Source organism: Lasioglossum baleicum, chromosome 16 (assembly GCF_051020765.1).
Source record: "Lasioglossum baleicum chromosome 16, iyLasBale1, whole genome shotgun sequence".
In the NCBI taxonomy this organism is placed as follows: Eukaryota; Metazoa; Arthropoda; class Insecta; order Hymenoptera; family Halictidae; genus Lasioglossum; species Lasioglossum baleicum.
In genome coordinates, this window is record NC_134944.1 from 4,901,084 (window position 1) to 4,917,520 (window position 16,437).

At 44.5% G+C, this 16,437-nt stretch overlaps 1 protein-coding gene across 1 annotated transcript in view; it reads right to left on the reverse strand.

Annotated features, from left to right (window-relative positions):
• The window catches only part of LOC143216774 (uncharacterized), a 101,820-nt gene extending 85,383 nt beyond the window's left edge, over positions 1-16,437 (reverse strand). The window contains exon 1 of the mRNA XM_076440157.1: positions 14,358-16,437. Within this exon, the coding sequence (XP_076296272.1) occupies positions 14,358-15,608 (1,251 nt within the window). The 5' untranslated portion in view covers positions 15,609-16,437. The remainder of the gene's footprint in view (positions 1-14,357) is intronic.

Genomic DNA, 16,437 nt, shown 5'->3' on the forward strand with positions numbered 1-16,437 from the left:
TGCCGCTGCTAATTCGCGGTAACTATGTTATTAAAACACGGATCCGGGAGGATTGACGACAGACACCGATTAAAAGATGGAAACGATCGATTCGACTAATGGTTCAATATGGTGGAAACGCCTTGGAACAAACTTGAAAAATGTTTTCATAGAACCAACAATATTAAAATTCACTAGATAAGCATCAATAGCTGTGTATACATATCGATCTTCAAAGATGGATGATGAAAACATCGATATATCATTGTCACCTCAAATGCAAATTCAAACTTCATTGTAAATGTTTAAAATTCAAACCTCCAAATTGTTTTACATTGTCATACACTTATCGAATCGTGTAAAATTAAAGAAGAGACTCACGGTTATTAGTAGACTGCGGATTTTATGCATTTATGACAAAAATGGTTACGCACAATTTAAAACAGAGGAAATATTAAGAATATTTAAGGCAACCAGTGTATGAATTTCACCTTAATAAGTTAATTAGAAGAAGAATGAAATTTTTATTTGGCTTCTGTCTCTTGCAATCAATGCAAACATTTTTTATTTTGTTATTAGTAGACTGTGTACGGCCTGTTTGCGTTTATAGAGGATTTACTGTAATACCAAAATGACAGAATAATGTGTTGTACAAAATATATTGCACACCATCGCTAGTTGATAGTCCTACTATCGGAAACTATCGATAGTCCACCACCACCCTAACGAGGATTAGACAAAGATGCTTTCACGATGTCGGATTTTCGCGCACCTGGATAAGCAACATTCTTGCCCGGAGAAAAATGGTTTCGGGCACGCGAGCCTATCTTGATGTTGCGGTAACATTGTCGTCGATGTGTTCGCCGACTTCTCCGATTTTCCGCGACCATAATCGCCCACCGATCTATCTCTCGACGTTCACCTGTCGATAGTAGACACTGTGTGTCCACCGTGTTCGATATTATAATTTGATCGGCGCGGCGAGCATTGGCGACAGCCGCGGCTAATCAGGCCGCGCGAATTGCGCGAATTACACTTGTGCACCGAGTCGCGGCCACTTTACCGAGTCAGCCGCGTACGGATAAATTGGCTGGCGTATCGCGCGGCATAATTACCGGCGAGACGGCCGGGGGACTCGTATAAATCACACTTTACGACGCCGGGGGAACGATCCCGGTTCTACGACCACGGTTTTCGCATACCCCGGCCGTCGCTGATTACACCAGCGTTCGGGCATCTTTGTTATCTCACTTTGTTCGAGAACGACCGGGAAAAATTCCACCAGTCGCTTCTCTAGAGATGTTTGAGACTGTTCGGTTGTCGGGAACGTTCGGTTCATAACAGTAACACAACTTTATTTCTTTGTATTATAAAAAGACACTAAACATTTGGCAAAATCTTGTTACTTTTATAAAGTTTCTCGCTGCCTTTCAAAGTATATTTTGTCCTCAAACTTAAAAATGTCGGAGAACCTTGACAGAGATCATTTCAAGTAACTTTCCCTTTTACAAAAAATCTTCTCCGCAGCTCTGTTAGCAAGTTATCAACGAAACACGCGGACCAATCGAGGCACAAATCTCGTTGAGCCGGAACCCGCCCACAGTAGCTGATTGGTCCGCGTTTTTCGCGAATAACTCCTCAACAAAGCTGCGGAGAACATTATCGCAAAGGAGAAAGTTGCTTCAAATAACTTCGGGAATCGCCTGTCTCAAGTAGATGAAAGATTTTCGTAGCATCCTCTGTAAGAGTACAATAAAAATGACATTGTAAAATCCTGCATTTCATATGCAACCTAATAGTTCACTTTTCAAATGGTCTTTTTAAAGAACCTGTGGCCGCAGCTGTGCGTCAACGTCATCGTCGCGCGAAGATAGATGGCGCATTGTTCGCGAAAAGCGGGCCCAAGGTCCCCCGTTAGGCTCGTGTAATTGCAAAACAATGTCACACGACGCATAACTAATACGAGTCCGTTATCCGCAGGGAGATCTTCACGAGCCGACTTTGGATCAGCAGAGAAGACTTGTTAGATCCGTGGACCAGTTCCGAGGTTGTCGGAGGTGGTGCAACTGGTTGTCTGTGGCGGCCTGGTTCTACCGAACGCGACATCTCCGAACAAGTACGGAACGATGTCGCAGCATGTGCCCCAGGTGAACGATCCATCGAAATTCAATCGACCGGATGATAGTCCGTTCTCATTTGCCGCGGACAATGCGTCGATGACGTTCTACGATCGACAGGAATGCCGCGGTCCAGTTGGCCGTTCGCACGGACGCGGGCTTCGAACAATAGCGTGGATGCACTCATGACAATAATTATAATTAGACTGATGCCCCCCGCGCGAAATTAGACTCCCCTGGCGTCGCGACGACTGGAGTTGAACGGGACCTTCGTTTCTCTGTCGAGAGCTTCGACGATTCCCAATTTAATGCATTTTCATGCAATCCACGCATCGGCAATGCCACAATTGTACATTTTAACTGTTTTAAATGTACACTGAATTTTTTCAGTGTAGAAATGGCTATTCTACTAAACAAATTAATTCGACTACTTTCTGCTTTCAGAAGGAAGTGCATTTCAGAAATTTTTCCAAGATTAAACGATTCGGTATAGGTATAATTCTCGCAATTGCACATTTCCTTCACTGTTTTAAATGTACACTGAATTGTTAAGCGTGGAAATGGCTATTATACTAAACAAATTAAGTCGACTACTTTCTAGTTTCCAGAGTGTGAATTCGGTAAATAATTCTGGCGAGAAAATGGCCCCGAGGAATGCGAGCAAAAATGGCCCTTAAACGAAACCCGGCGCTCTCTCTCTGATCAAGTTTCCCCGTTACGCAACCCCTTCGATACGTTCATTCTTATTTCATGCAATCGCAATTAGACTCTGCCGTGTTCGCACGGCTGCACCTATGCACTTTCTTCCGTGCACACGTTCCTTTCACGGGGACCTTTTATCCGTTCGAATTTTATGGCTCTTCGTGCCAACAGAAATTTAGATACTGCCGTGGTAAGAGCGGTTTGTATACTAATTAGCGATTTACGACTAGTAAACCCAGCTAGTTCAAAATAAGCAACAAAGTAAGCTAAAATGAATATCCCACTAAAATGTGCGGTGCAAAAAGATTAACCCTCATTCGTTCGAGGCTCTCGAACATCTTCTACAATTCTTATTATTTTTGCTGGAAAAAATTACCAGTATTAGTTCCATATATGCTCTACAAGCTCCCACAGATTTTGTTAAAAAGTATTAAGTGGTATCTCCACAAATAATTCGGAAAGACGCAAATGTCTTCGAAAAATGCAAATCCGCAGCTTCTCGATTTCCCCACCGAGGCTCCCGGACATCTTCCACGATTCTTATTATTTTCGCTGGACGAAATTACCAGTGTTAGTTGAATATATTCTCTACAAGCTCCCGCAGATTCTGTTAAAAAGTATTAATTGGTATCTCCACAAATAATTCGGAAAGACGCAAATGTCTTCGAAAAATGCAAATCCGCAGCTTCTCGATTTCCCCACCGAGGCTCCCGGACATCTTCCACGATTCTTATTATTTTCGCTGGACAAAATTACCAGTGTTAGTTGAATATATGCTCTACAAGCTCCCGCAGATTCTGTTAAAAAGTGTTAATTGGTATTTCCAGAAATAATTCACAAATCTGGGAATTCTTAACATGGGAATTTTTACCAACATCATTTTCATTTCCCAAACTAGAGCAACGTCGAGTGGCACAAGTACCACACTGTCCGTCCCACTCATGTTCGGCCGTGAGAATGCTGCCAACAGGCTGGCCCACAATTCGCGGGACTACCGACTATTTTTGTCGATTCATTAAGCCGCGTGCACCCGGCTTCTTTCGCGGAGATTCTGCGGATAGGCAGCAGCGCAGCGGTCTCGGTGAATCATCGTCTCGACGGATTAGCAAGCCGCAAACTCTTTCTCCGCATCATCGAGAACAGTGAGGGGGCTCCACTTTTTTTTTCACGAGACCGCTTATCTTCGCCGCGATGACTTCATTACCGTTTAAAACTCGTTCGGGAGAATCACGGACAGCCAAACTACGTACGTCGATTCATATTATACTCGCGTGCAGAGGCGTCTCCGTAAACGAGGGAACCTTGCACGTGGAAGATGCCAGCCACAGGCGGCCAGTCGCGTGTCGCAAGGTTTCTATGAATTTAGGGGATCGCCTAAAGCCCGCTTCTGAGCCCAGAGTAGTCATGAGCCGTTTAAAAAATTTTTTAACATTCCAGTCTTCCTACAATTTATTTCAAACGTATCTCGAACATCTTTTATTAGGTTGGAGGGAAAGTCTGTAGTATTTTAAAGAAAATGTTAAATTATACAATGATATAGTTTCCATTATTTGTAACAACTATGACTCACTAACAACATGTGTTTTTCATTTACAAGCAAAACAAAAATGTTCTGCTTGAATTGCAACAAACTGGGACACGAAGTAGAAATTTATTCTCTTTCTTAATATGTTTATCAGGCTGAAAATCATGTAACAGTATTTTTAAATTCTTGTAATGTATTTACTGTTTTAAATTACACCTACTGATTTTTCTTATATAAAGTATCCTATTCCAAGAAAGACGAGAGAAATATCGCCTCGAAATCGGAATTCGCGTCGATTCTTGCCTCGGAACGAATGGCGAAAAAAGATGGTCGACGCCGCGCCGTGCAGATTAAAAAAGAGTCGTTAACGTGAAATACGCCTGTTAGGTTCGCGGAGGTGTCGCGTAAATTTTCCACGGAGGAATTTTTTCGCCGTGGGCACGTGGTTTACGAACGAAATTCGCGCTTTCTTTGGCGAGCGACGAATTTTACACGGTCCCAACGAGCTTCCGCGGCCCGCGCGAGCTTTTACGGTGGATTTATGGGTGGTTCCCCGTGTGGTCAGGTGGCAAAGTCATTTCTTAATGGTCTGGCACGAGGGCCCGTTTCGGGGAAACGCTTGAAACTCTGTCGGCCGGTGTCCGAGGACCCTCTCTCTTTCTCGTGAAGAGGCTTCGGGGAAACACCAGGCGGATAAAGAGAAGAAACAGAAGAAGAGAAACGGGAGAAGAGGGAACATGCTCAAGAAGCTACAACCGCGTTTTACGTAAACACCACTTCTGCGAAGTCTATCGGGTGTTTACGAACGACAAGCGTCAAGACGATTCGCGTCCCAGGGGGTTCGAGGTGGCGACCTGCAATGATCTCCGGTGCATTCTGCAGAAATTTCGTACCATTCCTGCCAGTCTTCCCTTATCGCTACTCTGCGGATCTTTATGCATTTATGAGTTCGAAAAATTAGTATTCACTAGGTCATTCAGTTGTGAAAACATCCGTCCTCGATGTGAACAACCATACATTGCAAATCGGTCTGTCAAATAGTTTACTTCAGGCAGCTGATTAAAGTAGACGCGTTTGCTTTCGTTAGAAAAATGGAAAACTTGAAAAATCGTGCAGTCATTGAATATTTATATAAAAAAGGACCAAGCCGAAATGAAATTTCTGATGACATGGTGAATGTGTTAGGGGACAGTGCTCCTTCATGTGCAATGGTAAAAAAATGGGTTGCTCTATTTAAACATGGTAGCACAGACATTAATGATGATCCACGTTCAGGACGTCCAAGAACTGCAACCACTTCAGAAATGATTGATCATGTCCATGATTTGGTTTTGGAAGATCGCCGATTAACTGTGGATGGTTTAGCTGAGGCCACAGGCATCCCAACTGGATCAGTTAATGAGATCTTAACTAATGAATTACGTATGAGAAAGCTATTGACAAGATTTGGAACGTTTGGAAAATTTCGTGGAACATTTGGAACGTTTGCAAAAAGATAAAACTGACTTTGTGCGTCGATTTCTAACCATGGATCAGACTTGGGTGTACCACAATGATCCTGCGTTGCGACAACAAACAACAGAGTTGACTGAGCCCGGTTGTTCAGCTCCGAAGCAGCCACAGTGGTAAAAATCGACAAAGAATGTCATGGCATTCGTTTTTGGGATGCAAAAGGAATTTTTGTTAATTGATTACCTTCAAATCAGGAAAATAATAACAGGAGAGTATTACTCGAACCTTTTGGATCAACTGGATGCACAAGTTCGGGAGAAAAGACCTGGCTTAGCGAATAAAACTCTGCCCATCAAAGACGAAACACATTTGCGCAAGATGCTGTGATTTCTTCACTGTCCAGTGGACGTACGCTGCCGTTTCGAAAAAGGAAGAAAGAGATACCGGGAAAATTGAGTTCAGGGACGTTCAAGTAGACACTTCAAGCTTCAAAATGAGCGCAGGCAGAATATTCTACGATTTTTTTCCTCGAGGTTACAGCTGTTCGAGGAGCCACAATGTTTCGTACGACAATGTACGCCTTCAACAATTTCTACTGACAAAACGGCCGAACGTAGATCTCGGAAAATTTTATGCCACTTCAACGACAACTTGGAGAGTTTACAGAAAAATTTGCAGCCTCCATTCATGTTTTATTAACACACGTGACAATTTTTCACAGAATAAGTGGAAGAAATTGAGCAATGTAAAAAGTGTAATAGCAGACAAGAGATCAGCGGAAGGATCGAGTGACCGAGTAAAATTATCAGTTGTATCACCTTGTTCAGCGTTATCGAACGAGAACAAACAACGGCTTTCGCTAGTCCCCGAACAAATTACCGGCGAACCGTAAAACTGACCAGCGTAATTGCGTCGAGGTAGTTTCTAATGTCGCTCGGAACGATTGTCTCGAGAGCTACTCCCGTTAACTGGCTGAAAAAGCCGCGTTCCTGCATTCTCGATCGGTCGGTAACGATCTCATTAATCTTCGATGTTTTTCCGTTCGAAAGGTAGGTCATGATAGATCAATCGCGTGCGCGGTGCAGTATCGCGATCAGAGTCGTCTGAAAATATACTTTGTCCGGCAGAGACGGTTGCTATATCGAGAACGATGATTAATAGCTAGACGATTATTGGTTATGTTTATCTATCGGACACGATAATTCGCGAGAGAGCGTGCACATCTCGTGGCGATCCTCTTCGCTCGTTAGCCGCGGCGCTACGAATATAATTAACGGAACCTTAACCCTTCGCTGTGTTTGCAGAAATTCTACGTTAATTGGTAGACAGCGGATTTCACAAAAATGGATAGGTGCAATTTAAAACGGTGGAAACATTCGAGTCGTCTTGTTACGAGACTCACCCTGTATGCAGGAAGCAAAAATAACAGTTATTCTAAAATTTTCTACGATAAAAATCATTAATAAAGAGTTGATTATTATTAAAATTTTAGATAATGTGCAGAAAATATAAAGAAAAAATTCGAAGAACAAGATGATTAAGAAATATCGATTTTTATACTTTTTGGTTACAAATAACAGTTATTGGTGTTCAGGAAATTGGATCCTCCTCGATAACTGTTATCGATGAAGAAAAACTGTTTCGATTGCTCGAAGCAGTTATCGATGATCGAATTTCTTTTCACTGGTTCATAACAATTATCGAATAGAAAATTAATTTTGCAAGCCTGTGAAATTCATTGAGAAGGTAGAATTTTAGCTTCCAATTTTAATTTACAAACGCTACGAACTTTCCTTCCAACCGAATAGATTGAAGAACGAAATCCTCAGTGCCGCGACTGAAAATGCCGCGGATTGCAAACCCTAGTTGCCCAGCTCTGGGCAATGGTTGCAACATCTTCGAGACAGCTTGTATAAAAATCTGATAAAAAAAATATGAGTAAGGTTCGAAGAACGTTTCTAAAAATAATTTCGTCCGATTCGGAACAAGATAGTCGGCGCATTGCTATTCAAAACAGCAATTCCTCATCTCCGTCGGAATAACAATGGCCCGGTGGTCGGCGCTGCTCGCTCGCAACGAGACGTGCGAAACGTAAATATATGAGCGTATGTTAATTTCTGGTATCGTCGGAACAGTTATCTTTACAATGGTGCCTGGGGAATGTGGGTCAAACATGTGTAAGTGTTCCAGCGTAGCCTCTCTCGTTATTGAAGCACCTCGACGACAACAGCGATGTTAACGAACGTCGCGCGGCGTCGGTCAACGTCTCGTGAAAATTGAATCTTCCTCTTTTCGCACAATGGAAAAGCGCGCGCGCACGCGATTCGACCATTTGCATACAGCACGCGACAGGTAATTTCCATCGCGGCCGATTTGAAAGTAAGATCCGAGACAAATTTCCTGTCGTCGGATCCACTTGTCACTCGAGCCGTTGAATCAAAAACGTTAATGGATAGCTAGAGGCGTTTTATCGAGCATCGTCGTTCGATCACCGTTCGGAACGTCGCTGCTGGAATTCGCCCGTGTCTCGCGGACCAGAAAGGCTTTCTGCGAAGGGGAAATTGGAATAGCGAAAGCGGACGTTGACGGATCGTCGCGAATTTCGCGAACGAACTGTGAAAAGAAACGATTCGACTGTCTGAAGAGAGACGCGTTGCCGAATATCTTCGCGAGGGGATCGCCAGATGCATTAATCGGCGTCGCACAGCTGTTAGCCATCGTGAAATAACACTGGCTGTGATTCCAAGCCATCGGCCCCTGGATCCCGGCTCGCCTCTGTTGCTGTAAATCGTAAAACGTTTCCATCCGAGCACGGCTGCCGCGATTCAATCGACCCGCGAAATTTACTTTCCGCGAGAAAGTGTAAATAGTCGAACGAAAATACGGCGACGACGCCGCAGAGAGAGATCGAAGTTCCATATTAATTCTGGGATAGGTTAGTCACCCCTTTTTTCACTATTCGAAGTCGTGCAATGTATATTGGAAATCTCTATTTCGCGTGTATTTAATTACACTATAGTAAAAGTTGCTGTAACACTGTTCAAGATATTGTTTACATAATTAAATGTGCTGGGATCCAACCAGTTACTAAACATTTAAATATTGCACGAGGCATTATATCAATTTGATATCCATAAAATGAAAGAAATCATGTAGAATGGAATTTTCTAGGTCAGAAGAAATGTTTAATTTTCAAGTTAAAACAGCTCCGAGTGCAAAGGGTTGAAGTTCGCAGTGTTTTTAAATCAAAATTCAAAGATGAAATTCAGATATTTATTCATAGGTTTATTGAATAACATGATAAGTCATCTAAAAAATAAAATATGTTATTGAACAAATCTTCGTATAAATATTTTAGCTTTGAGTTTTAATTTAAAATCGCTACGAACTTTCGTTCCAACCCAATAGAACGCGCAATTTTGATTACGTGCATAGTTCCGAAAAATTCGAGGGAGTTCGCATCACCTGTTTAAGAAATACGGGACTGAAAAATGCCGCGGGATCCTGCGAGATTGCGTGATCGCAATCCCTGAACCCGGAGCAGGCACAGCGCACAGTAGCGAGTCCAGCGCATCGAATTCGCGAGCTTCAGGGTCCGTCGGTGCTCGCTGCCCGTCCAGTATCTCCGGCATCGTGAGGCAGGATGGGAACAAAGACGTTAGCTCCGCGGAAAGACACGCTCTCAGTTCCCCGAGGCTGGCCGAAACGGTCCGGACGGTTTAACGATCCCGTTCCGAGTCAGCGAAGCGGTGCCGATCCGATGCGCCGACTTTCACGGAGCGCATCGGTGCAGAAGATCGCCTCCATTCGCCTTGAAGTATACATCCTTCGGCGGACCAGCGGCGTCCTTGGCAATAGAGTCCGCGAACGGGACCGGAACGATGCCAGACACCTCTATTTTCGGTTACCTCTCGCGATCATCTCTGCATCATCGATGACGCTCTGACCCTTGGCCAAAGTAGTCAGATTTCTCGGAACGAGCCCCTCCGGCGAATTCGTCTTGCAAGAGTTCTTCATTATGCTGGGAAAATCGTTTGCAAGCCGTCTTTGATTGACGTCCTCACACCTATGGGGGCCAGATTTAGATCGGCCTTGGCAATGCAGACGCAAGCAGCCGGCCTCCGAGCATGAGTGGTTTTATCTGGCGAAATTCACCGCAGGTACCACGACCTCGGGAATTCCGCGGCTGCCGGGCGCCGGCTCCGCGCTTTATTACGGCGACGCGCGCGAAATCGACACCGCAAGGGTGCCCGGGGGAAACCGCGGATCCCCTTTTATCGCGGCTGAGTCACTCGGACTGATCTGAGAGTCGTCGCAGACTGGAGATCATGCTGCATCACCCTTCTCGCACGAGAATCGAAATACACCTGTCTCTTTCCTGGACGAATCTTCCACAGGAATGAAGCCTCTTGAAAATTAATGCACGACTTTTTTCCACCATTTTATAGAACGATACAGGGTGAGTCTGAGACTCGTCGCAGACTGGAGATCATGCTGCATCACCCTTCTCGCACGAGAATCAAAATACACCTGTCTCTTTCCTGGACGAATCTTCCACAGGAATGAAGCCTCTTGAAAATTAATGCACGACTTTTTTCATTTTCCACCATTTTATGGAACGATACAGGGTGAGTCTGAGAGTCGTCGCAGACTGCAGATCATGCTGCATCACCCTTCTCGCACGAGAATCGAAATACACCTGTCTCTTTCCTGGACGAATCTTCCACAGGAATGAAAGCCTCTTAAAAATTAATGCACGACTTTTTTCATTTTCCACCATTTTATGGAACGATACAGGATGAGTCTGAGAGTCGTCGCAGACTGCAGGACATCCTACAAGACCCTTCTCGCACGGGAAAGATACACTTGTCTCTTTCCTGGAGGAATCTCCACAGATTTGAAGAATGAAGCCTCTTAGAAATTGATGTAGGACTTTTTATCACTGTTTTATGGAACAAAAATGTGGATTCAACAATGACCGTCGTTGGTGCACAGCTTAGACCAGTGGTCGGCAAGCTCATTACTTTGGAATGTCTAATGTCTTCTCTCGAATTCGGATAAATTATGAAATTCTGACTTAAGCGGATTTTATGCATCTATGACGAAAATTAATAAATGTAATTTAAAACAGATAAAATGTGGGAGGAATTTAAGATAAATTACTTGTAATCTAGTTTGTTGTAATCTAGGTTGAAAATGTTTATTTTGCATAAAGATCCGCTGTCCAATAATTACATATCCGCTAAGAAACGTTCAAACAAAATTTGAACAGCCAAAATATAACTGTAATACGTATACCCATACACGCACTACATGTCCCCGAAGTTTCATAATTTTTTTAAATACAGTAGACTCGCGTATAACTCAATGAAAAAAATTGTTTAAAATTACTGTATGTCTACAGCGACTTTAACTAAAATTCAGACACTCTTAAGAGGACGATAAAATTTTTTAGAACATTTGGTGTGCCACAAAACGTGACGAAGGTTTTCGAAAAGAATTGCAAGAAATGCCTATACTATGATTTAAGGTGCATAGCGTGCATTCACCGTTGGAGGAGCATCCTAATGCACGAATGCATGAGATCCGCAGGCTAATGACGAGCGTCTAGGCAGGCGTCTAAGTAAAATCGCGGTAAAATTGAGTAACACCGTTTGGAACACGTGGGAACCGCGATGATTCCTCGGCGGGCCGCCGCGGGCCGATCTCTTAATCGTTTCTTAATCGGTCCCGGCGCGAAACACGCGGTTCCGAATCGATGGGGAACGCGCTCGTTCCCTCTAATAACGCGCGAGCGGTCGAGGAATAGCCGCGATGGAAACCGCGGGGAGCGACTACACGTAGAATTGCTCAATTACCTAGAGACCGACGAGACACGGCGCAGTAATTCCACTATGTCTCACCAGCACACGGGCACGTACAAGTAAATCGCCGATGGAACGTGGCGGGTTTACCTTTGTAAATTGGCACAAAAAAGCCGAACCGCGATCGCGACGACAGCCGCCGCGTTGCGTCTTCCACGTTTCTTTTTATTCCTGGCAAACGCGGCTTCAGGACGGACTACCGTAGAATTAAGCCTTTCTCCTGTCTCTCTATCTTCGGCTCCTTCTCTCGATTCGGAACGTGAACGAATACTCTGCCACCGGACCCGAAATCCTCTTCGTCTTTTTCTTCAACCGCCGATAACAATCGCAGGCTAAATTCCCTTTAAACCAACCTATCAGACGATCGCTATTCCGTTACTCCGGCCCCGCCATTTGTACCGGGACTGATCGGGAATTCACCTCACACGGCTTCAGCGGAAGTTTCGAAATTTTTCAAGAACATTGTTTCAGAAAATTGGTTGTTTTCACGCCTTCTAGAATATCACAATTGCTTGAACGAAGAAATACAAAGAGGAAAGCAATGTTCGCCGTCGAGGAACTTTGTTTGTAATATATAGAAGGCGGATCTTTGTGCAAAGTAAAAAGTTTCTACCTGAATTGCAACAAACTGAAGCGAAATAGAAATTGATTTCGCACGTTCATTCTTGGGCGACATCTATGTAGAATAGTTCATACTAACTTATACTACATTAATGAATACAAGCTAGAGAAATTTCGTTCATATTATAATAAAAATAACCAATTAACGGACTTGCCCCGTAGACGGACTTACCACACTCCACCTTAGATCTTTTACATAACAATATTTCTTAGATTTTTCTAATCTCCTACTGTTTTATATTTCACCGATCCAATTTCTTCGTAAAAGCATAGTAATCCGCGGTCTACTAATAATGAACTAGTTGAAAATTTAATCCGGTGTTATAAAGCAGAAGCAAAGTTACAGATTGTCGTCGCCAGGTCGTTTCGTCCCACAGTGCGACGGCTCGCGTTTCTCAGCGTAGGTCTGTCGTCCGCGACAATTACGGAAACGCGGTTTGCTAGCAGAACGAGTCCGCTTTATTGTCAGATCTCGCATAAAGTCGGCACGCGATGTTCAAGGATCTGCTCTCGCGTAAATAGAAGCGGCTCTTGGCGTGCCGCGAGCATCATCGATAAGGATTCTCTCGCGCTCGTTCCACGATACACACATGAGAGAAAGAGAGAGAGAGAGAGAGAGAGGTCTCGGTAAAATCGAGCCACGACGATCTTAATCTTCGTCGACAAGGTCGATACGGGGAACACGAGGTGGCTTCGTTCTCCGACGATCCTCCCGGCGGAGGATCCAGCATCGTGAACTCTCCGAGATCCTCTTCGAACCGGATGTGCAAAACCATCGGATCCCACCCTCGAATTTCTATAGATCGCCGGCGAACACGCGACCCGAGAGCTCTGGTTCAGCCTGTTGTCGACGCGTTATCAAGGTCGCGTGCGAGGGAAATAATCTAATCCTGTATAATTCAGGTGGACGGGAACGGAGCTCGTAAATCTGTACCGCCATCCAGGAACAAGAATTCCATACCCGCCGGCCGTATATCATCGATCTCGACTACCGAGCGAACAGACGCGGTTTGCATATCGATTCTCGGCCTCCCTCGATCCGATGTCTGCACCAGATCCTGTATTATCCGCGCTATTGTGTCTTTAGGCTAGGCCAACGATTTTACGAGCACTCCACCAAGAGTCCTACGCGTTTACGCAGGGCTTGCGAACTCGTGGAGCGCAAAATTTCGTACTATTCTTTGCAGAGTCTAGTCTAATCAAGGTAAACGTACATTTCCGTCCCGTAAGTCACCGGACAATTGTTTAAAGTATTAAAGGACCTATATTTCATTTCATAAGAAATGAAAATGGTACTAACTAATTTTTTCGAATGTAGAGAACATGTAAATTATATCTGACCAAACTATTGTATACTTCCTCAACTTTAATTATTGTTCGTATAATTTCTAATGTTTAAAGTCTATCCCCTTAAATATATTACGAAATGAAAACGGTACTTAATAATTTTTTCGAATGTAGAGAACATGTAAATTATATCTGACCAAAATATTGTATACTTCCTCAATTTTAATTATTATTCGTATATTTTCTAATTTTTAAAGTCTACCCCCTTGAACGACCTATATTATGAAATGAAAATGGTACTTACTAATTTTATCGAATGTACAGAACATGTAAATCAAATCTGACCAAAATATCCAATATTCTCTATATTTTAAGTATTGTTCTTACATTTTCTAATTTTTAAAATTTAAGTGGGGTAAGTGTTTTCCAATTTCGTTTCTACAACTGTCCATAATCATCCCAGAATTTCTCAATCTCTTGTTTCCAACATTTACTCAAATATATCATCTATACATCTAATCACAATACAACAATGAAATCAAGCTGGAAGTTTGTATTCTCTGATTACCATTTCGTTGAATAATCGTCCCACAATCTCTCAATCCCTTTTTTCCAACATTTATTCAAACAGTATATGTACACATTTAATTTTGCATTCAAATATTATCGTCAACAGCTACATCTAATCAAAATAAAACAATACAATCAAGCTGGAAGCATAACTAAGTGCCCGGTGATTTATGGACGGGAGTGTAGAATCCCGATCGAACCGGAAACCCAATTTTCTGTATAAAATTCACGTCAACTCACCGTGTTGGTGACGTCGGCCTGCATGCCGGTGTCCTCCTCGACGCCAGCCTTGATCAGGTCCTCCTCCTTCTCGTTATCCGGCGTATTTATGTACTCGTCGTAATCCTGCTCGAGACTTCTGGTCTTGGGCCGAGCAACCTCGCTCTTCGATCTCGGCGTTTGTACGTTTCCATTCTTCACGAATTTCCTCTCCTCGAGCTTCGACGAGTTTTCAGCAACTCTCTTATTCACCTGACTGGCAGCTCCAACGTACAAACTCTTCCCTTGCGTGAACGGTCTCGAGACATTCTTGATCTCCATCTTCAGGTACGCGAACGCGTCTCTCTTAGCGTACCTGTCCACCCCAGTATTTCTATAATCTCTCCTCGTGGTTGGTTTAACAGTTCCCGGATCATCAGCGGTGAGCCTCCTGATGATATCGTCGTAGGTTTCCATCGGTGCTTTCTTCTCGCTTTTGAAGAAGTCGTTATCAAAGTCTTCGTCGTCTTCCGTCTGGTTTTCATCATCGGCCCAGGCGTCCTCCTCTTCCTCATCCTTCTCTTGATCCTCTAACTCATGATACTCGTAGTCCTCCGAGTCCTCAGTTTTCTTTCTCGACGAGTTGGTCCTCTTCCTCCACTCGTCGATCTTTCTGTTCTCATCCGAGTCGTCCGGCCGGTGTCTTTTTCTTCCATCCAGATACCGATCGCGTCTCGATCCGATCCTATGCTTCCTGCCGTTTTTCCACCATCTGTGGTGCCTATCCACTTCGATAGACTTCTCGTCCTCGTAATCAGGTTCGTCCCTGGTTCTGGGCCTGTTGTGGGTCCTGTCGGACCTGGCCCTGTAAATCCTCCATCTTGGAGAAGCTCTGCGCCTTTGATCCGCCTCATCGAACCATTCGCGATATCCTCTATGATGATACCTAGCTGGATAACGCGGCTCGAACATGCGTCTGTGTAGGCTGCTGTGTATCCTGCCCGATGGTGGAATGAATCTGTCATAGTAATTCTCGTAATCATCTTCTCCTTCATCCTCTCTATCACCCAAAGAGCCGTCTTCATAGTCTAGCTCCTGGGACCAAGAAGAGGATCGTCTATCAGCCAACAAATCGTGACGGTCGCTTCTTCTGGCAGCAGGATCGTGCCTGTGTCTGTGCCGGTGTCTAGCGTTGCTGCCCTGGTCTTCATGGTACTTAGCGGCCTTGACAGCGACCAACCCACAACCCATCAGCAACATCGACAGCAACAACAGCCTCCTGTCAAGCGTCATTTCGTCTACCTAAGCCCTGTGTCCCTTCGTAATCACCTTACATCATCCCAGATCCTCTGACCGCTCGGCTCAACGACCTTGAGGTTCAGCCTCGATCCTGATTCAAGTCTCTCGGCTCACGAAGAGATCCGGGACTCCCTGGTGTCCCGGTCGAGGCATCAATGATCAATTCAACGGCGATCTCTCTGAGCTTCACTCACTGAATCCCTCGGCTAGTTAAAAGGGAGAGAAAGAGAGGACTCGGAGAGAGGGAGAGTACCACGATCCACGTGGTGATCGCGGGACCAGGTGGAAGCGAATCAATCGGCGCGGGCCGACACTCGCGCACAACTGCTCCTGGCCCGGTTCCAGTTCACTCGATTCCGTAAAAATGTCAACGCAACGGTAAGCCCTCGCCTCTTTTCCTCGTCAGAGTCTCCGATCACGTCTGTCGCTGACAACACCCGGTGACAGTCTCTCAGCCCCTCGTCTCACGCATCGCGGCGGAGGCGTTTTTCAAGTTTATTGCCGTTTTAGAGTTTATAACCGTTTCAGAGTTTATAGCCGTTTCAGAGTTAATAGCCGTACATGGAACCTTTGACCGAATACTTGGCAATTTACTTTTGCCGGTTCCTACGGCTAATTTTTTTTGTCTGTCTGTGACAAGTTGGTGAAATGTACGGTTTGCTTCGAGAGGACTGGATCGTCCTCAAGGATCAACGGCGAGCACCTACCGATCCTGTCTCTCCCTCGAGAGAGAGAGGAAGAAAGAGAGAGAGAGTTCGGCACACAGAGATCACACCGAATCGTATCGCGGACCGAATGTCGCGGCCGACTGAGGCCAGCCTCT